Source organism: Triticum urartu, chromosome 5A (genome assembly GCF_056163025.1).
Source record: "Triticum urartu cultivar PI428250 chromosome 5A, HENAU_Tu73, whole genome shotgun sequence".
Lineage (NCBI taxonomy): Eukaryota > Viridiplantae > Streptophyta > Magnoliopsida > Poales > Poaceae > Triticum > Triticum urartu.
Genome location: NC_141877.1, coordinates 544,594,379 through 544,616,014, shown reverse-complemented (window position 1 = coordinate 544,616,014; position 21,636 = coordinate 544,594,379). Strand labels below are relative to the sequence as shown.

At 43.9% G+C, this 21,636-nt stretch overlaps 2 protein-coding genes across 42 annotated transcripts in view; both read left to right on the top strand.

Annotated features, from left to right (window-relative positions):
* Positions 1-21,636, top strand: part of LOC125510416 (noroxomaritidine synthase 1) — a 35,152-nt gene that overhangs the window by 3,588 nt on the left and 9,928 nt on the right. For 19 of the 41 annotated variants that reach the window (XM_087521622.1, XM_087521621.1, XM_087521619.1 and 16 more), the window contains 5 exons: positions 397-449; positions 631-1,059; positions 3,016-3,053; positions 3,142-3,591; positions 3,727-3,823. Coding sequence is in view for 11 of the 41 variants with exons in the window: in XM_087521627.1 (XP_087377753.1) it covers positions 3,743-3,823; positions 3,897-4,841 (1,026 nt within the window). In the remaining 30 variants the exon portion in view is untranslated. Of the gene's footprint in view, positions 1-396; positions 450-630; positions 1,060-1,636; positions 2,994-3,015; positions 3,054-3,141; positions 3,592-3,627; positions 3,824-3,896; positions 4,902-6,676; positions 7,123-12,444; positions 12,746-12,766; positions 13,090-13,142; positions 21,621-21,636 lie in introns of those variants that run through there. The other 22 variants (XR_015602648.1, XR_015602645.1, XR_015602643.1 and 19 more) reach the window with 22 other exon arrangements.
* Positions 4,897-7,122, top strand: LOC147972693 (noroxomaritidine synthase 1-like; the record flags this gene model as incomplete). Its single annotated transcript, XM_087522417.1, has 1 exon — positions 4,897-7,122. A coding segment is annotated over one exon (759 nt), but the record flags the coding sequence as incomplete, so codon positions are not given.

Sequence of the window (21,636 nt, the reverse complement as noted above, 5' to 3'; positions counted from 1 at the left end):
GTGAATCATTGCTGATTAGTATGGCATACTTGCATTCTAAAGCTTTTGATTCCACTTGTCTTGATACCCCAAAGAGAAAAGAAAGAGAGGAAAAATACAGAATAGATTGATATGGTGCACTTGTCACGAATCATATCAGTGCTAGGCCTGGAGATTTCTTCTAATCTTTATACATCATTTTTGTTAGAAATCTTTAAAGAATAGATAGTGCTTGTTGAAGGCATCACACAAGTTGTGTTTAGAAGTACTGCAAAACGAAATACAGATTAGAAGCCAAGCTAAACCTTGGAACATAAATACCTTTATATAAAAATACAACTAGAGTGTGATCCTTGTGGAGTTAATAGAAGGCAAATGGATTTTATCTCACTGTTTACCTATATCTTCCCTTTGCAGAGAACATTTTCACAACCGGGGAATAGAAAAGAATATGGATGTGCCAGAAGAAGGTTTGTACTCATCACCTCTGTATACTTAATTTATTTTATATCTGCAAAATATGTTGCACATGCTTGTAGAATGGATGAAAAAATCTTGCAGAATATAAAGTTTTCTTTCTGAATTGTTCTAATACTCTTATTTAAAAGATTTTTTTCTGAATTGTCCTAATACTCTTATTTAAATTTCTAGGAAAATGTACAATGAACCAGAATGTACCATGTCGAGTGGGAATTCTCAATTGACGAGACGCCAATTCTCAATTGACTTTATCCCGTGCATTGCGCCTTCCGTCCCAGACACCCCCGGCTTCTATGGTGTCGACCGCTACTTTTCTGCCACGCCCACATGTGGTTCAACGATGACACATATGTGCAACTACTCGAGCAGGCGATGATGAAGGTGAGCGTTTGCTCGGTGGAGGCAGTGGAGGGCGATGATGATGCCGGTATGGACATGAAGGCGGACGAATCTATTCCAAAGTTCTATGCGTAGAGAAACTGCAGTAGCAAATCTCGGGGCTGCAATACAACGACTTGATGGGGAGGAGCATCTGGTAGATATACATAGTGTTAGATTGCTTTTGGACAAGTCATCGTGTGTAATGCATCTTCAAACCAGGTATATAACCTGCTGCTACTCCCCAAGTTTAATATACTTCCACCTCTAATGGATTTGGTCTACATTACTTTCATTCATGCAAGTATGTCTCAGCTGTACATTCATATGTGTTATCGATCAGAACAAAAATACATGGAAAGGGCGGTTGCCTATCTGGCACCGCAGCAGCACGTCTTAGGAGGCGCGCCATGGGCGCGCCCCAACCCCTAGTGTATCATTTAATGCCTCCCCCACCTACCGGTTATGCCCATCCGATGGTCCAGATAATGCTACTATATCTATATGCAAGTATGAGCCGTATCGCTGCTTCCCGTAACTGCTATCTAAAAACAGAGGAGTGAATTGCAGAAAACCACCGCATTGAAGCGTCATGTTGCAGAAAAGACTCTTCTACGAATTTGTGCCAGAAAACACTGATTTTCGTCCTAATCATTTGCACAAACCATCTAACCTTCTGTTCAGACATTTTAACCTTTATTATGACATGTGGGTCCCACATTTGATGACGTGGCACAATGTTTCGTGGTAGGCGACTTTAGATGAGGGATTTTCTGGATTTACAAATCAGTCCCTTTAGTTTTACAGGGACATCCTTCAATCAAAAAACAAAAAGCAATCAACTCCCTCCATGGATTTGGGCTGACACAGCAGCCGAGTAGAGCAGCAGAATGAACTCTCTCTCTCTCTCCCGAGCCACCACGGCCATGCCACTCTCACCAGCGTCGCCGCCGCCAAGCCTCCATCGAACCACCACGGCCATGCCCGTCACAACTCAGCTGCCCCCTTCCCCCACTCATGTGCTCGCCCAGGTCAGCTCCGATGCGCAGTAGCTCGACCACGGCAATATGGGCGATCCCGGCGAGAATTTCGTGCTGCTGCTCCCTGGACCTTGGTACCGTGGCTGCCGGAGCAGAGCAGCAGCCGCAAAGAGTAGCGTTAAGTAGCAATGGCTGGGAGCAGCAGTCGCAAGCAGCAGCAACAAACGGGAAAGGAGCTGCGGCGGCGGCAAGCAACGGGAAGGAGCAGCAGCGGCAACCAGCAGCAGTGGGAAGGAGCAGCAGCAGCGACCACCAGCGGGAAGGAGCAGCAGTGGCAAGCAGCAGCAGGAAGGAGCTGGACGGGCATGGTGTCGCCCGCCGTGGCTGCGGCGACCCTCGAGCTCCACTGCGCCGCGTGCGGCACCTCCAGAACGGGGCTATGCGGCACTTGGAGCTCGGCCGCTCTGCACGCAAGAGCTGGGACGCCCTCGAGCTCGCCAGACCAATGCCGGCCGGCTCCGGCAACGAGCTCGTCGGCAGGGAGAGCGTCCTGCAGCTCCGGCACGGTCAGGAGGGCGCAGGCGTCCTGCAGCTCCGGCAGGTCGCCACACCAGGCAGCTGCGTAGACGAGCCCCGCCGCCGCTCCCGGATGACCTGCTCACGACGGAGTAGCGCGAGGTCCGGTGGCCCAGCCGGAGCACCTCCTCCACATCCCCGGCATCCCTCTCTGGCGCACTTTGCCACGTCCCTGCACTCACGCCGCCGGCGACGACATCAGCTGGAGCGAGGAGGGAAGCCCGGTGACGATCTGGATCGGGCAGGGGAGGGATTGGGAGGAAGGTTCTTTTTGAAAAAATACCAGTCTAACGGCGTCTACCACGAAACGTTATGCCATGTCATCAAATGTGGGACCCACATGTCATAATAGAGGTTAAAATGCCCGAACAAAAGGTTAGGTGGTTTCTGCAAATGATTAGGATAAAAATCAGTGTTTCCTGACACAAATTCGTAGAAGAGCCTTTTCTGCAACACGACGCTTCAATGTGGTGGTTTTCTGCAATTCACTCGAAAACAGAGCATTCACTGATGCCAAGTTCGGGATTTTCTACATCCGATAGTTGTGTTGAACTTTTGCACAAAACTGTTGGCAGTCACCTACTAACCATGATTTTTTTTCTTCATCTGTAAACCGTTATAGGTGCATAACGTATATCCTGGCCTCTGGTAAGTGCTCAGGTATGCATGTACATGCATTTGTGTGTATCTATCGGGCCTTAAAATATAGCCTCAACTCAAATGCTGCTTGAATATTTTCACTTTACAGATGGCTGGATCCGCTCGTTGATTTAGCAGGATGGACATAGTTACCTACCTGATTCTAATCACTCCTTTGCTTCCTCTGCCGGGGTTGAAGTTGGGATTCTGCAGTCGATGGGACCAACAACATCCATTTTTGTCTTTTTGGTTTTGAGTTTTTTTTGCAATGGAAATGATGATAGCTTTGCTTTTTGTTTACTTTTATACTGTAGTCATCGGTTTTATTCATTCACTCTACTTATTATCTGGTGAAATCCAAATAATGGTATCAGTTTCGTGCATACATGTCAGGCCGGCCCTCATCCACAGGCCAGGGATGGGCATGGTTTTTCCAGGCCGTGAGCTTCAGAGTTGAGCTGGATGCCCGCCCAGTGCACAAGTCTCCTGAACATTCATACGTTGTTGTTGTCCACTACTTCAGTGCAGCAGCAGCCCAAAAACAATGAAGGTACCATAGGTATGTTAGACACCTTGTTCATATCACATCAATTAGTTGAGGTATATACTTGCAGGTTTTATGCTATTTCATGACGATACAGAATGCATGATATTCGTGCACAGAACGCTGAACGCATGCTATATCGTGCATCAGAACGCATGTGGTACCAATGGACTCAGACCAAGGGAACAGCTTGTCTATATATATAAATGAAGCCATCGCCATGTACATTGCACCTTACTGCATCCAAGTAAGTATAGTCCTCCCTACACCACACTAGCTAGTGATAATTATGTCACTCATCTCCACAGCACTTGTGCTAGCTAATTGTCCCCCTAGGTCTTTACTTGTACCTGCTGCGCTCTAGTCGTAGAAGATCAAATAACCCAGCAGCAGCAGTGTTCCCCACAAAATGGCCAATGCTAGGCATGCTCCCTTCTCTCTTAACCAACATGTACAACTTCCATGAGTACAGTTATTTGGTCCTCGCCCGATCAGGCCTCAACTTCAATGGGGACGGCGCGCCTGGGGCCGGGATGCGGTTCTTCATCACCTGCGACCCTGCCAACATCCAGCACATCTTCACGACCAACTACCACAACTTCCCCAAGGGCGCGGAATTCGCTGCCATCTTCGACATCATGGCAGGTGGCCTCTTCACTATCGACGGCGAGCTATGGCATCAGCGCCGCGTGAAATTTGTGGGTGTGATCAGCAGCCCGTGGTTTACTGACCGTGTGGCAGCTCATTGCCGTGACAAGGTGAAGGACCACCTCCTCCCATTGCTTGCCCGCATGGCGAGTACCGCCACTTCATTCGACATGCAAGAATTAATGGTGAGGTTAATGTTTGACATGACCGCCACAGCAGTTTTTGGCGTGGACCCTGGCTTCCTGTCCTTGGACATGCCTCCCATTGATGCCTCCATTGCCATGGACATGGTCATGGAGGTGGGATTTCTACGGCACACCATGCCAGCCTCTTTGTGGAAGGCAATGAGGTGGCTAAATATTGGTCCTGAGAGAAAGCTCCACGAAGCGAAGAAAGTGCTGCACAGGTTTGTTGTGCATACAATTGAGAGGAGGAAGACCACTAGAGAAAATGCTGGTCACGATGAGGATGAGGAGGTTGGGGGTGATATTTTAGCTTCCTACATCAATGACCCGGACTTTGCCAACGATGACTTGCTCCGTGCGACACTCATTAACTTCATGATCGCTGGGAGGGACACAATTGGCACGACCCTGCCATGGATATTCTATCACTAGTGCAGAACCGGGTAATAGCATCGGTTCGTAAGGCCCATTTGTGCCGGTTTGGTAACCGGCGCTAAAATGTAGGCACCATTTGTGCCGGTTCTTCATCACCTGCGACCCTGCCAACATCCAGCACATCTTCACGACCAACTACCACAACTTCCCCAAGGGCGCGGAATTCGCTGCCATCTTCGACATCATGGCAGGTGGCCTCTTCACTATCGACGGCGAGCTATGGCATCAGCGCCGCGTGAAATTTGTGGGTGTGATCAGCAGCCCGTGGTTTACTGACCGTGTGGCAGCTCATTGCCGTGACAAGGTGAAGGACCACCTCCTCCCATTGCTTGCCCGCATGGCGAGTACCGCCACTTCATTCGACATGCAAGAATTAATGGTGAGGTTAATGTTTGACATGACCGCCACAGCAGTTTTTGGCGTGGACCCTGGCTTCCTGTCCTTGGACATGCCTCCCATTGATGCCTCCATTGCCATGGACATGGTCATGGAGGTGGGATTTCTACGGCACACCATGCCAGCCTCTTTGTGGAAGGCAATGAGGTGGCTAAATATTGGTCCTGAGAGAAAGCTCCACGAAGCGAAGAAAGTGCTGCACAGGTTTGTTGTGCATACAATTGAGAGGAGGAAGACCACTAGAGAAAATGCTGGTCACGATGAGGATGAGGAGGTTGGGGGTGATATTTTAGCTTCCTACATCAATGACCCGGACTTTGCCAACGATGACTTGCTCCGTGCGACACTCATTAACTTCATGATCGCTGGGAGGGACACAATTGGCACGACCCTGCCATGGATATTCTATCACTAGTGCAGAACCGGGTAATAGCATCGGTTCGTAAGGCCCATTTGTGCCGGTTTGGTAACCGGCGCTAAAATGTAGGCACTAAAGCCCCCCCCCCCCTCTTTTAGTACTGGTTCAGCACAAACCGGTGCTAAAGGGCAACCACGTGGCACGAGCCAGCTTCGGGGGCAGGGAGCCCTTTAGTACCGGTTGGTGTCACCAACCGGTATTAAAATGTTGGGGGGTTTTGGGTTTATGATTTCTTTTTCATTTAATTTTGTGTTTTCCATTTAATTATTTTTCGTTTGCTGGTATTTTACAATACTACATATTGTACACGTTATGCATATATATAAATAGAATTTCTAGTAGAATCGATCATAATATATATATATATATATATATATATATTATCGAATGTCTCACACAACCATCATTAATTAATTCACACACACACACACACACACACACACACACACACACACACACACATATATATATATATATATATATATATATGCAATTTCTCCTAATTGGTGCCTTCGGAGCCAATGGCATTAGCCTAGCTAATTGGTGCCTTCGGAGCACGATAACAATTGGAAGTGGTTCATGGGGGCGGTAGCGGATAATAGTATTCTCCTTTGGGATCTATGACCTGGTCGAGCAAAAATCCCGCTATTTCCTCTTGAATTGCTTCTATGCGGTCCTGTGCTAGGAGCTTGTCCCGCACCTCTTTGAACTGTTAAGAAGGAGATCAATATGCATGTGTATTAGTTGTGTGACTAGATATCGATAATGGTGTAAAAATTATGAATAGTGTTCTGACAATCGATATCGTACCCACTCCTGTCTTTGAGATTTGCTCCTTTCGGACGCCATCATGCGAATGTTCTCGCAAACGTAGTATGCACATAGATCATTCCCCGGCGCCTGCTTCAGGGCCTTTACAAGAATGGAATTTGATCATAATTAATCAAGCATGATAATTAAAGAGATGGCAGTTAGCTAGCACTACTTAATTACTTACCTTGGGTCGATACCATTTCAGATTTTGTTTCCATGGGCCTGGAGTGGCCCTGATGAACTTTGCCCAAGCCCTGCCCGCCGACAAAGAAAATGAATAAATGGGTTATTAAATAGTTGTTATCAGGAAATGATGAACTAATTAAATAGGCCGAGATATAGTTAATAATGATTGAAATTACCTGTTGACTATCCCCTTCACGATGGTGTAGTCACTTGCTTTCTTAAGTAGTGAGTCTAGTACTTCAACTGTTCCTTCATCAATTTTAATGATTAACAAGATCCAGTGAAATCTGCATGCACACACGTTTGCATGTCTTAATTAAGCGGGCATATGTAAGCAAAAACATGTAGCTATAGCTAGTAGGGAAAAACAGAATTTGTAGTACAAGACAGTGTGACTCACTGGAAGTTGTAGTATATCTTCATTGTATTTGAGATTCTTGAAGAACTGTAGCATGCTTTCCTCTACACATTTTTCGTGATATGGATCTATTTTCTATGTGTATTCATTAATGGTATTTGGGTCAATGAATCCAATGCTATAGCGTCCACCTTTTTCATTTCATAAATCTTCATCCTGCATAATACCACAGAAAAGAATATAGTGAGGATAATTACAGGTAATGATTGATCAAAATGATCACTACAGCTAGCTTGAGACTTAAATTACAGAAAGAAATCACTTACAGACAATAGCAACTGACGATAGATTTGTCGAGTGCGTCTTTATTGTATAGCTGAAATAGTTCTGAATACTCAACGGTCACAGCTTTCTTATGGTAGTAATGCTCCTTGTTGACATTCACCATGAGGGACTCTCGATTGGAAATCTTGGTAATGTCCATGTACCATTGATGCAATTTATACATTCTCGTAGGGAGCTTATTGACCTCCTCTGGCTCGACCAAAGGTTGGCCCGGGGCATATTTCCGTTTTATTTCCTCCTCTCTAGTCGGAGACATGGGCTCGATATCGAGGAGTTGTCCAACAGTGATCCCGATCGATTTAGCATGCGCAATATGCTCCTCGGTTATTACCACATCGCCCACCCCGGGAACGTTAACGGTTTGCCCACAATAATATTGGGCGCGCCTACTCTCATGTGTTGTTGGCACAACAAGCGGGGGATTGATTGCACCGCCTGTTCTCCCAGCTGGGGAACGGTTTTACCGCTCCTTTTGCCAGCTGATTTGCTCGAGCTTGAGCTCGCCTCTTTCTGTAGACGTGCTCGATTTAACTTCTTGATGTGGCGCTCATAGTCTGTGTCAACAGGCTTGGGAGCTGGTGGTCTAGCCATACGAATGAAGTGGTCAATCTTTTCCACAGGCACTTTCTCCCTTGACGGCGGTGGCGGTTTCGGTGCAAAATGGGCTTCCACCTCGGCCTTCGATATGGCTACGTTTTCTTCCTCGGACTTGTCGTAAGGCCTATGCGGAAGAGGCGCGAGGCTTGGACCATATTGAAATCGCTTGCCTCCGCCTGTACCTCCAGTACTACCTCGACTTGTACCGCTACGCACCATAGCTGAGGCGGCTCTCTTCCATGATTGCTGAGGCGGCGAAGACGGCTGACGTGGCTGAGTTGGAGGAGGAGTGGCCTGAAGCTGTGCCGGACTTGGAGGAGTGGCCTGAAGCTGTGCCGGACTTGGAGGAGGAGTGGCCTGACGCGTTGGTGGACTTGGAGGAGCGGGAGTCTGCTGACTCGGTGGTGGACTGCGACGAGGAGTCGGATGACGCGGTGTCGGTGGCCTTCGAAGGATGATGCAATCCTTTCTCCATAGGATGATACGATGGTTGGCCTCTCCTAGTGTGTGCTCATCGTCACCTCCAAGAATGTCAAGCTCTAGCCCCGAATATTGGTCCACCACCTCATCAACCAAGACACGAGTATAGCCCGCTGGAATCGGGTTGCAATGGAAGGTTGCCTCGGGGGGATTTGTAAAAGCAAGGACGTCAGCCACCTTCATGGATATGTTCTTCATTTTGAAGTGTAGCTCGCAGTTAGTGTTCTCCATGATGTCATCCACTGGGTAGCTATCCAGCAATGCGTCGCCCGGGGCGGAACCCACGCTGCTTCTCGGCATGGATGGGACGGTGCTATCCATTGGTGGATCATCCGCTAGCTGCTGAGACCCCCTTTGCTAGCTAAGTGAGTCGATCTGCTCCTGCTGCCGCTGGAATTTGACTGCCAAGTCCGCGTGCGCTGATTCTAGGCCTTGAAGGCGTTCATAGTCTAGCTTCCTCTGCTCCTCCTCCATCTTCCTCTTCTTCTCCTCCGCAATCTCCTTTCTCGCACGGGTTCTGTAGTCGGCGTTCCAGTCCGAAAACCCCTCATACCACAGAATAGCGCCCATGCCTCGTGTTCTTCCCGGGTGTTCAGGATTTCCCAGGGCACGCGTAAGCTCGTCGTTCTCTCTGTTGGGCTCGAACAACCCCGATCGAGCCTCTTCTATTGCAACAAGTAGCTTATCTTCGGCTGCGTCCAGACATGCCTTCTTCGAAACTTTGCCTGTCTTTGGGTCCAACTCCCCCATGCGCATAGAACCAAGTCCTGCACCTGGGGTCCAGCTCAATGTTTCTAGAGTGACACCTGCATCCAGCATCTTTTTCTCAGACTTATCCCACTTAGGCATTCCCACCGCATAGCCACCTGGCCCCAGCTTATGGAACTTATTCTTTTTTGCGGCATTGGCCTTGTTTATTCTGGACCGTTCCTTAGATAATTCCGAATCCTTGAATTTCACGAAATCGTCCCAATGAGCACTTTGCTTCTCTAGTGTTCCCTCGAATACTGGAGTCTTCCTTCCTCCCTTGACGTACTTGGCCCATTCACGAATCTTGTGGTTCTTGAATGCAACCGCCATCTTCCTAAGAGCAGCGTCCTTGACTTTCTCCACATCTGCATCTGTGAAATGATCTGGTAGGGTGAAATGTTCCATGAGCGTTTCCCAAAGCAAATGTTTTTGTCTGTCGTCGACAAAAGTAACTCCTGGACGTGGCTTTGCTGGCTCTCTCCATTCTTGAAGGGAGATCGGGAGTTGGTCCTTCACAAGAACTCCGCACTGACGAATGAACTTGTCCGCAATCTTCTTAGGCGCTAATGGTTCGCCATTAGGTCTGATTGCCTCGATATTGTACTTTACGCCCTCCTTCAACTTTTTGTTCGGGTCTCGTTTCGTCCTGTTGCCTGTAGATTTGCTCGATCCGGATGGCTGAAAGAAGAAAGATCGATTCGTTAATATATCTTCAAGTCATTTAAAACATGTGATGATCACCAGATGCCTGCTTATATAAATATATATATACCTCGCCGGTCTTTGTTGTTTCAAGATCAACATTTTCTTCGTCATGTTCATAGTTCATGACTTCATCAATTCGGTCGTCGCGATCGAATATCATATCACCCTCCCCGGTGTTGTTTAGATATTCGGAGCCGTCATAATCTTCTTCATTCTGATCATCATCTGGCCCGCGAGGATTGTGTATGATATTGAACAGGGCCTCTTCTCCCTCTCTGCCGGTGTTGTCCGCCATAGGTTTTGTTTAACTAATCCAAAAGAAATATATTCAAATTACAATGCATGGATGCAATCAATTAATAAGGAAAAACTGAATCAATCATAGTACATAATAAGCGTCATCGAATATAATCTCGAATAAGTCGTCTCGAATAATAGATATAATCTCGAATACATCGTCTCGAATAATAGATATAATCTCGAATACATCATCTCGAATAATAGATATAATCTCGAATACATCGTCTCGAATAATAGATATAATCTCGAATACATCGTCTCGAATAATATATAATCTCGAATACATTGTCTCGAATATTATATATCGAATACATCACTGGCTAGGTAGCTAATAAAGATCGAATACTACAGAAGAATCTAGGACACTCACGGTTCCTGCGGCGCGGGCGGTGGACACCCAAAGAGAAGGAACCCTCACAGGATCATAGCTGAAGTGAGATCCCTGAAGAAACTGCCAGGTATTGGAGAACCTGCCGCCCTCTAACGCAACCATGTAGCGATGGACGTGCTCGTCCTCCTCCCTGACACGGCGACGTACCACCTCTGACGGGGCCGGCTCCCTCCGCCCCGAAACTGGCCCACGCGAACGCCACCAAACAAGATCAGGGTCGACGATGGGACCCGGGGCCAGGTTCCTCATCAAGCGGCGCGCCCCTCCAGGCAGCACCTCCCAGTGCCAGCCCGGCGGAGCCCAGTCCCGGACATGGGTCAGCCGGACGTCGTGCGGACGGGTCGACGGCGAGGATGCGGGCCGGGCATCGTCGAGAACAAATACTAGCTATATGCCCGCAAAAAGTAACATTTTCTTAATGATTGGATTTTGATAACTAAAATTTCTAACATTTCTATATAACTAACATTCCTATAACATTTCTAACAATGCTATATAACTAACATTTCTATAACATTTCTAATATTTCTATAACTAAAAAACAAAAGAAAAAAATTATAACATTTCTATATATATAACTAACATTTGTATAACATTTCTAATATTTCTATAACTAAAAAAAGAAAAATTTCTAACTTTTTTTAACTATTTCTATAACTAAAAAACAGAAAAATTTCTAACAATTCTAACTTTTTTATAACTATTTCTATAACTAAAAAACAAAAAAATTTCTAACAATTCTAACATTTCTATAACATTTCTAACAATGCTATATAACTAACTATTTCTATAACTAAAAAAAGAAAAATTTCTAACATTTTTATAACTATTTCTATAACTAAAAAACTAAAAAAATGTATATGTGTGTGTGCTCACCGGCGAGGCGAGAGGCAACGGGGGGCGGTGACGGGGACGGCGACGGGCGCGACGACGACGGGGACAGGGACGGGGCTGCGACGACGGGGACGGGGACGTACGGGTCGGGCGGCGGCGACGGGGACGGGGCGGCGATGACGGGGACGGGGACGACGGGGCGGCGACGACGGAGACGGGGCAGCGACGGGGGCGGCGACGAGGGATATGGAGACGGGGGCGGCGGGCGACGGGGCAGAGGAGAAGAAGCAGATGAGAAACTGAAATTTTTGAAGTGTTTAGTTATATAGGATGGACCTTTAGTACCGGTTGGAGCCACCAACCGGTACTAAAGACCTGTTTTGGCCAGGCCAAGCGGCGGGAAGCGCACCCCCTTTAGTACCGGGTGGTGGTGGCTCCAACCGGTACTAAAGGCCCCCCTTTAGTATCGGTTGGTGCCACCACCCGGTACTAAAGGGGGTGCGCTGGCGCAGGTGCGGTGCGGCAAGTATAGTCCCACCTCGCTAGCCGAGGGGCGTCCGCACTGGTTTATAACCCCCCGTGCGGTAGCTCTCTCGAGCTCCTCTCCAAAGCAGGCCTATTGGGCCTACATGTTCTGTGCTGCCCTGTGGGCCTACTAGGCCTTTGCGTGCCTGCATCCTGGCCCAACAACAGGTTGGGTTTCTAGTCGTATGCAGGCCGCTCTGGCCCAGTAGGCGGGCTTTTTAAATTTTTTTGCTTTATTTATTTTTGAGTTGTTTTTTTGTGTATTTAAAGTTTCTTTGTGAATATTTTTGCTTTAGGTATAAAAAATTACAAACTTTTTGTTAGTGCCCGTAGTTTTCAAATTTGAATAGTTTAAATTTTTAATTATTTGAAATTAGTGTGAATCACTAGTTTGTGAATAACTTAACTTTAAAAATCAGTAAAGGCATGAAAGAATTTGTTTGCACATAAAATTTCTTCGCGTTTCAAATGCCAAAACACATAACTGCCCTAACTATTACAGAGATTCCCTCCTGAGTGTGAAACACAGAAGAAAGTGATGATAGTGAAGCCGATCACATCCCAGATCTTTGGGTGTGAAACTTTTTCTTCGCGTTTGTCCCTTTGCGCCGTAACCATGGAAAATCTTCATTATTTAACGGGATGCTCGGATCAATATTCACTGTGAATGGAGCAATTTCATTAAACTTTTTATAATCTTCTGACATGTCTGTCTTGTCATCCACTCCCACGATGTTTCTCTTTCCAGAAAGAACTATGTGCCGCTTTGCCTCATCGTACGATGCATTCGTTTCCTTATTTTTTTCTTTTTCTTGGCTTGATAGACATGTCCTTCACATAGAAAACATGTGCCACATCATTGGCTAGGACGAATGGTTCGTCTGCATACGCAAGATTGTTGAGATCCACTGTTGTCATTCTGTACTGCGGGTCTTCCGTTACCCCGCCTCGTGTCATATTGACCCATTTGCACCGAAACAAAGGGACCTTCAAACCACGTCAATAGTCAAGTTCCCATATGTCCTGTATATAACCATAATATGTTTCCTTTCCCGTCTTGGTATCTACATCAAAGCAGACACCACTGTTTTGGTTGGTGCTCTTCTTATCTTGGGCGATCGTGTAAAATGTATTACCATTTATCTTGTATCTTTTGAAAGTCATTATATTCGAAGATGGTAACTGAGACAGCAAGTACAGGTCATCTTCAATAGAGGTGTCATGCATGGTACGTGTCTGCAACCAGCTGGCGAAACTCCTGGTTTGTTCACGTGTAATCCAGTTATCAGACCGCTCCGGATGTTTGGAGCGTAGCAAATTCTTGTGTTCATCCATATACGGAGCCACCAAGGCGGAATTCTGTAGAACTGTGTAGTGTGCTTCAGTGAGAGAATGTCCGTCCATACATATTATTTGTTCCCCTCCTAGCGTGCCTTTTCCATCCAGTCTGCCCTTATGCCGCGATTCAGGAACACCAATCGGCTTAAGGTCAGGAATAAAGTCAATACAAAACTCAATGACCTCCTCATTTTCATGGCCCTTGGAGATGCTTCCTTCTGGCCTAACACGGTTATGAACATATTTCTTTAAGACTCCCATGAACCTCTCAAAGGGGAACATATTGTGTAGAAATACAGGACCCAAAACGTTAATCTCTTCGCATAGGTGAACTAGGACGTGCGTCATGATGTTGAAGAAGGATGGTGGGAACACCAACTCGAAACTGACAAGACATTGCACCAAATCATTCTCTAACCTTGGTATGATTTTTGGATCGATTACCTTCTGAAAGATTGCATTGAGAAATGCACATAGCTTCACAATGGCTAATCGAACGTTTTCCGGTAGAAGCCCCTCGATGCAACCGGAAGCAGTTGCGTCATAATCACGTGGCAGTCATGAGACTTTAGGTTCTGAAACTTTTTCTCTGCCATGTTTATTATTCCCTTTATATTCGACGAGAAGTCAGACGGTACCTTAATACTAAGCAGACATTCAAAGAAGATTTCCTTCTCTTCTTTGGTAAGAGCGTAGCTTGCATGACCCTGATGTATGCCGTTTTTTCCGTGCATACGTTGCTGGTCCTCCCGTGCCTCAGGTGTATCTTTTGTCTTCCCATACACGCCCAAGAAGCCAAGCAGGGTCACACAAAGATTCTTCGTCACGTGCATCACGTCGATTGCGGAGCGGACCTCTAGGTCTTTCCAATAGGGCAGGTCCCAAAATATAGATTTCTTCTTCCACATGGGTGCGCGTCCGTCAGTGTTATTCGGAACAGGTTGTCCACCAGGACCCTTTCCAAAGACCACCTTCAAATCCTTGACCATATCATGTACATCAGCACCAGTACGGTGGCGAGGCTTCGTCCGGTGATCCGCCTCACCTTTGAAATGCTTGCCTTTCTTTCTTACGGGATGCCTGCTTGGAAGAAATCGACAATGTCCCAGGTACACATTCTTCTTACAATTAGCCAAATATATACTGTCGGTGTCGTCCAAACAGTGCGTGCATGCGCGGTATCCCTTGTTTGTCTGTCCTGAAAGGTTACTGAGAGCAGGCCAATCATTGATGGTCACGAACAGCAACGCCTTTAGGTCAAATTCTTCCCCATGTGCTCATCCCACGCACGTACACCTGTTCCATTCCACAGTTGTAAGAGTTCTTCAACTAATGGCCTTAGGTACACATCAATGTCGTTGCCGGGTTGCTTAGGGCCTTGGATGAGCACTGGCATCATAATGAACTTCCGCTTCATGCACAACCAAGGAGGAAGGTTATACAAACATAGAGTCACAGGCCAGGTGCTATGGTTGCTGCTCTGCTCCCCAAAAGGATTAATGCCATCTGCGCTTAGACCAAACCATACGTTCCTTGCGTCATCTGCAAACTCCTTCCCGTACTTTCTTTCGATTTTTCTCTACTGCGACCCGTCAGCGGGTACTCTCAACTTTCCGTCTTTCTTACGGTCTTCTCTGTGCCATCGCATCGCCTTGGCATACTCTTTGTTTTGAAACAAACGTTTCAACCGTGGTATTATAGGAGCATACCATATCACCTTGGCAGGAATCTTCTTCCTGGGGCGCTCGCCCTCGACATCACCAGGGTCATCGCGCCTGATCTTATAGCGCAATGCACCGCATACCGGGCAAGCGTTCAAATCCTCGTACTCACCGCGGTAGAGGATGCAATCATTAGGGCATGCATGTATCTTCTGCACCTCTAACCCTAGAGGGCAGACAGCCTTTTTTGCTTCGTACGTACTCTCGGGCAATTCGTTGTTCTTTGAAAGCATATCCTTTATCATTACCAGCAACTTTCCAAATCCCTTGTCAGATACACCATTCTCTGCCTTTCATTGCAGCAATTCCAGTGTGGTGCCCAGCCTTTTCTTGTCACCTACGCAATTCGGGTACAACAATTTTTTGTGATCCTCTAACATGCGCTGCAACTTCTTCTTCTCCAAATCACTTGCGCAGTTTCTCTTTGCATCAGCAATGACCCGACCTAGATCATCAACGGGCTCATCCGATGCCTCTTCTTCAGCTTCTTCTCGCATTGCCGGCTCAGCTTCTTCCCGCATTACCGGCTCAGCTTCTTCCCTCATTGTTGTATCATCGTATTCAGGGAACCCATGGCCAGGATAGCTGTCGTCGTCCTCTTCTTCTTCATTGTCTTCCATCATAACCCCTCTTTCTCCATGCTTGGTCCAAACATTATAGTGGAGCATGAAACCGGACTCAAACAGGTGGACGTGAATGGTTCTTGACGTAGAGTAATTGTGACCATTCTTACAGCCAGCACATGGACAATGCATAAAACCATCCGCTCGCTTGTTTGCCTCAGCCGCAAGCAGAAAAGTACGCACGCCATTAATGAACTCGGGAGAGCATCGGTCATCGTACATCCATTGCCGGCTCATCTTCAATACACAGCACTGAAAACATCAAATTAATACAATATATAAAGTTCATACATAAAGATCATACAACACTTAAATGCAACAAACAAATAACTCTCTAGCTAAAGAATTTAAATGCAACAACAAATGCGATCAAGATCGCAACTAAGGTAACAATTGATCCAACAGCATAATGATACCAAGCCTCACTATGAATGACATATTTTCTAATCTTTCTAATCTTCAAGCGTATTTTCTCCATCTTAATCTTGTGATCATCAACGACATCGGCAACATGCAACTCCAATTCCATCTTCTCCCCCTCAATTCTTTTCAATTTTTCCTTCAAATCCTCGTTTTCTCTTTCAACTAAATTTAACCTCTCGACAATAGGGTCAGTTGGAATTTCCGGTTCAACTACCTCCTACATACAAATATCTATGTCAACTTGATGGGAATAATATGTCATAAACACGAAATGCAATGAATAGTTTTAAAAGAGAATATACCACATCCGAATCATAACCCGGACGAGGGCCGACGGGGACGGATATCAAAACCATGGCACTATGTATAACAAACAACGTATGGGTAAGATAATTATACGAGTAACTATATATCCAAATCACACAAACATCAATTTTTTATATAAAACTTCATGAACAAGAGGCTCACCACAAGGTGGTGCCGGCGACGGGACGTTGCGAGCGATCGACGGTGGTTACGACGGAGATTTAGAAGGTACTAAGTAAACCACACCTACATATGCAAACTAAGTGTTATTTTTGACCTCAAATTGCATATAAATCAAATACTAGCACATATATATAATTCCTCCCAAATTACTAAACTCAAAAATCAATCACTATATAAAGCATTGCACGAGCTAATCTAGCAATGAGAGATGAAAGGAAAAAGTTGCTAACCTTTGTGATCATTTGAATGGATGGGGGCCTTCAAATCTTGGGCAAAATGTGTGATGAGCTTGAGAGGAAGAGGGAAAAGAACAGAGAGGAGAGGGGAAAGGGGAAGAACAGAGCGAGCTCGGGTGGACGAAGGGTCTATGTAGGACGACCTTTAGTACCGGTTCGTGATACGACCCGGTACTAAAGGTGCTGGAGGGGCCCCGGACTGACAACATCCTGCCACCACTCACTTTAGTACCGGTTCGTGGCACGAACCGGTGCTAAAGGTTCGCCACGAACCGGTACTAATGAGAGCGGCCCGACTAGCCATTGGAACCGGCACTAATGCACACATTAGTGCCGGCTCAAATTCAAACCGGCACTAATGTGCTTCACGTTTGACCCTTTTTCTATTAGTGTATAACCTCGCCCAGAACCCTAACATCGTGTCAATCATCCGTAATGAACTCTCACCAATTGCATCGCACAAAGTAGCCCACGGTATGGGTGCAATGGTCTTTGAGCCGGAGGAGACCAAATCTCTGGTGTATCTGAGAGCCACCTTGTACGAGACTCTCAGGCTATACCCACCAGCGCATATGGAGCGCAAGACAGTGGTTACCGATGATATCATGCCAAGTGGCCATGAGGTGCACGCCGGTGATGCCATCTTTATCTCTCTTTACTCCATGGGAAGAATGGAGAGCTTGTGGGGTAAAGACTGCCTCGACTTTAACCCAAACAGATGGCTCTTGGAGGGTAGCAACTAGCTCAAGAATGTACCGTCTCACAAGTTCCTGGCCTTCAACTCGGGCCCGAGGGTGTGCATGGGCAAGAAAATCGCGGTTATACAGATGAAGACCATCGTGGCCGCAATCATGTGGAACTTTAATGTGGAGCTGGTGGAAGGACAGAGCATCCAGCCCAAGCTATCTTGTTTACTGCAAATGAAAAATGGGCTCATAGTGAAGCTGAAGAAACGAGAGGTGTAATACTATGCTCTCTTGTCTTAAAATGGGTGTGTGTGGCACGCGTATGTGTGTCCATATACTTTGTTTTTTGCTTTTATGTGGTCACAGAAACAAGTGGTTTTTTAATAAAAGATTACCTGAGAAATCAATTATGGCTTGGACGATGCAAATGTTCTCAGAAACCATGTAGAAAACATACCGGAACATCGTGACAATAATGTAAGATTATCCATGGTAAAGATCAGAAAATTAAGCAATTCAGTACATATATAATATATTTGCGGTATTGAATGGATATGTCCATGGCCGAGACAATGCCCTTCTTTTTGAAAAATATACTTGTTGTAGCAAGCTGAACTATTTGTTTTTCTTGCCGAGAGCACATTTACGTGATTTTTTTCCAACCCATGCCTCTCTATATATTTTATTATTATTTCCATTAGCTTTTATTTTTATATACATTTATCTTTACTCTTTATCTTTATCTAATAATAAAACGGCTATCGCTTCTGCCTGTCCGTCATTAAAATTACCCCCGAAGTTGACACAAATTACCTACCATGTCATCCATAAGTGAAAAAAGTTTGATTTGCTACATGGGCCTTTCTTTGGTTTATACAAAGTGCGGCCCTAATGAAACACAATCATAGAGCTATCCTTTGGCCAAATCATTACTCCACCACCCGGAAGACCAGAGTTTGACCCCATCCCCGTCCCTTTTTCTTTTTCACTTTTTCCTGTAAATTCGAATGCTTTTTAAAATATTCATATTTTTTAAATCCTAATCTAACATGTTATATATGAAAATCACTTAGAAAAATGTGTAGATTTCAAGTATACTATTATCTTGCATGTTACTAATTTCTAGAATAAAGTTTATGCTGCATCCTTAATTAATACCTTTCTGACATGTTATATATGAAAATCGCTTAGAAAAATGTTTAGATTTCAAATATGCTATTATCTTGCATGTTTAGATTTCAAATATGCCATTTAACTTGAGTAGATATGATAGTTTGATGCTCTCACAAAATATATTATTGACACTATAACGGATGTTGATTCCTGCTATTTACCATATGTTGAAGGGTACAATAGGTACATAGTCATCCTATTTTTCATCGTGCATAATAACCAACCAATATACAATGATGTACACTAAATTGTTGATACGAGCTTTATGTAAACAAGTGGCTTAATGTTGATGTCCATATTTTTTTTTTGAAATTGTGCCCATAAATATTTTTGAAAGCACCCTGAGTACACTTTAAAAATCATCCAATCATTATGTTTTTACACAACATTACTTATCATGTTGTTTGTTGTGTGGAGATTTCAGGGCTGATATCGTCCAGTGTGTATAAGGGGTGGGTTTTTTTTTCTCTCGTTGCAACGCATGGGCATGTTTGCAAAATATTACCCACCAATGCCACCTATAAATGACAAAAAAAAAACGTTCTACAGGGAATCCCCCGACTGGGCCGGCCCATGCAGTACAGACCTCCTATACTGCACTTTGCGGGCAGGAGAAGACGCAGCGCAGCCGTTTGGGCCGGCCCATGTGCGGGCGGCCTGTTTTTTAATTTTAATTTTAATTTTATTTTTATGTTCCATTTTTTCTACTTTCAATAATTTGGGACTGCAAAAAAATTATGCCATTTAAAAGCTGAGAATTTTGAAATAAAATGTTTGTAAAGTTAAAAAATTGCTCGGGATTTATAAAAAAATGTTCACATATTCAAAACAAATGTTTGCAATTTTGAAAACAATTTTCGTTAAATCAATAAAAGACTGTTTATTAGAAAAATAATGAAATTGAACAAAATGTTTGTTAATTCAAAAAATGTTCATGGATTTTAAAAAATGTCCTAAATATTCAAAAACAGTTCGTGAATTACAAAAGGGTTTGTTGATTCATAAAGTGTTTGCAAATTCAAAAAATGTCCATGCATTTCAAAAAATGTTCGTGAATTTTAAAAAAATCCACCAATTTTGAAAAAAAATGTTCGTCTATTCTAGAATTTTTCGCTATTCAAAAGAAAACGCTTAAATGATCGCAATTTAGTATAATGTTTGCAAATAGTAAAAAAAATGTTCATGATTTTTAATAAAATTCCCAAATTTGTAAAAATGTTCATGAATGATTGAAGGTATGTAGTTAAGCAAAATGCTTCTGATTCTTTATGACTATATACCTGCGTGAATTTTGAAGGATTTGCTAGGGCGTACATTGGAATATTATAGGACAACGCTAATGCCGACACGTGTGGTGGGAGCGAAACCCACCCACGCGCCCTATAAAACCCAGACTGTGTCACGTCACCGCATGCTTGCATGTGAATTTTTTTTGATTTTCAGTTTTTAAAATGTTTTATCTCTTAAATAAAAAATCTGATTAAAAATCCGTCTTCACCATTAAATCCCTCGCGACGAGATATTCGAAACTAGATCTCATATCAATATATTTTCACGAATTTTTTTGACTTAAAAGTTGCCATGTCTATTGCACATGAATTGTCATGGTGTTTACACTGAAATTGCCATGATATGTTTCAGTTATTTTCTTCTACATTTAAAAGTAAATTTTGATATTTATAAAACAGGGAATTAAGAAACTAGACTTGCCATGAATCATAAACTAAAATTGCCATGATACATGCACTTAAAATTGCCATGGTTCATACAAAAAAAAAATTCATGGCCAAAGTACTGCAGTTGCCATTATCAAAATACGAAAATTGCCATACTCTACAAACTAAAATTGCCACATGGCAACTTTAGTTTAAGATCTATGACAACTACAGTGTAAACATCATGGCAACTTTTGGGCAAAAAAAAATTCATCGAAATATATCAACATGGGGTCTAGTTTTGATGATCTCGTCAAGAGGGATTTAATGATGAAAACATATTTTTTAATTCGATTTTTTAATTAGGAGATAAAATATTTTTAAGCCGAAAACAAAAAGATTTCTGCTGGTGTCATATGTTCACATGTGACAAAATGAGTGGTAAAGAAGGCGTGTGGACGATGTGCAAGATGCCACACGTGTGGGCGTTAGTTTTTTTGATATTATATTATGTTTTTTAAACATATATTGAAATTCAGAAAAATTATTTGAATTACCAACTTTTTTACCACCACAATAATTTTAAAAAATGTGAACATTGCTTCAATTTGTGAAAAAATAAAAAAGGGAACACTTTTTTGCATTTGTGAATAAATTTTCAAAATCATGCAATGAGATGTGAACAAAATGTGGTCATAGGCATTGGAGGTTATGAAAAAAAATTCTCTCATTGCAACACATAGGCCTTTTGCTAGTCTAATCCCAAAATACTTTTATTATCTATATCATCAATACATTTGCAAATCTCGCGCACCAAATGCAATTGACAACTGCATGAGGATGTTTTGGTGTCATATATAAGGAATTTTTTTACTGTACTAGTTCATTGCTCGTGCTTTGCAAAGGGTGGGAGGGGCATACATAACTAGTGGTTCAACCAGTCTTCGACTTACATATTCTACTACTGGTTTAACGCCTATCTCATGTAACATATATCTTTAAGATCCTCATCGTGACACAATTTTTGTTTCTATATCTATATCTATACCGCTATATAGTGTAGAAATAACTTTGAATGTAGACTGTTTGATTACCTCAATCCAATGGTCAAGAGGTGGCAAATCCGAGTGTTGTTGATCGTTTTATTTCATATTCATGACATCAGATTTTGCCACATGTACTATCTATAACTTTCCAATAATTAAAAACTTAGTACACACTTGTAATTGTCATATAGTATAATACCTTTACACACTTCTCATTTAATCTAGAATCTTCCATGTATTATCTTGGTCCATTAGTTTTTCTCTCTTGAATAGAAGTGTTTTCATTTATGAGATTACTTGTAAA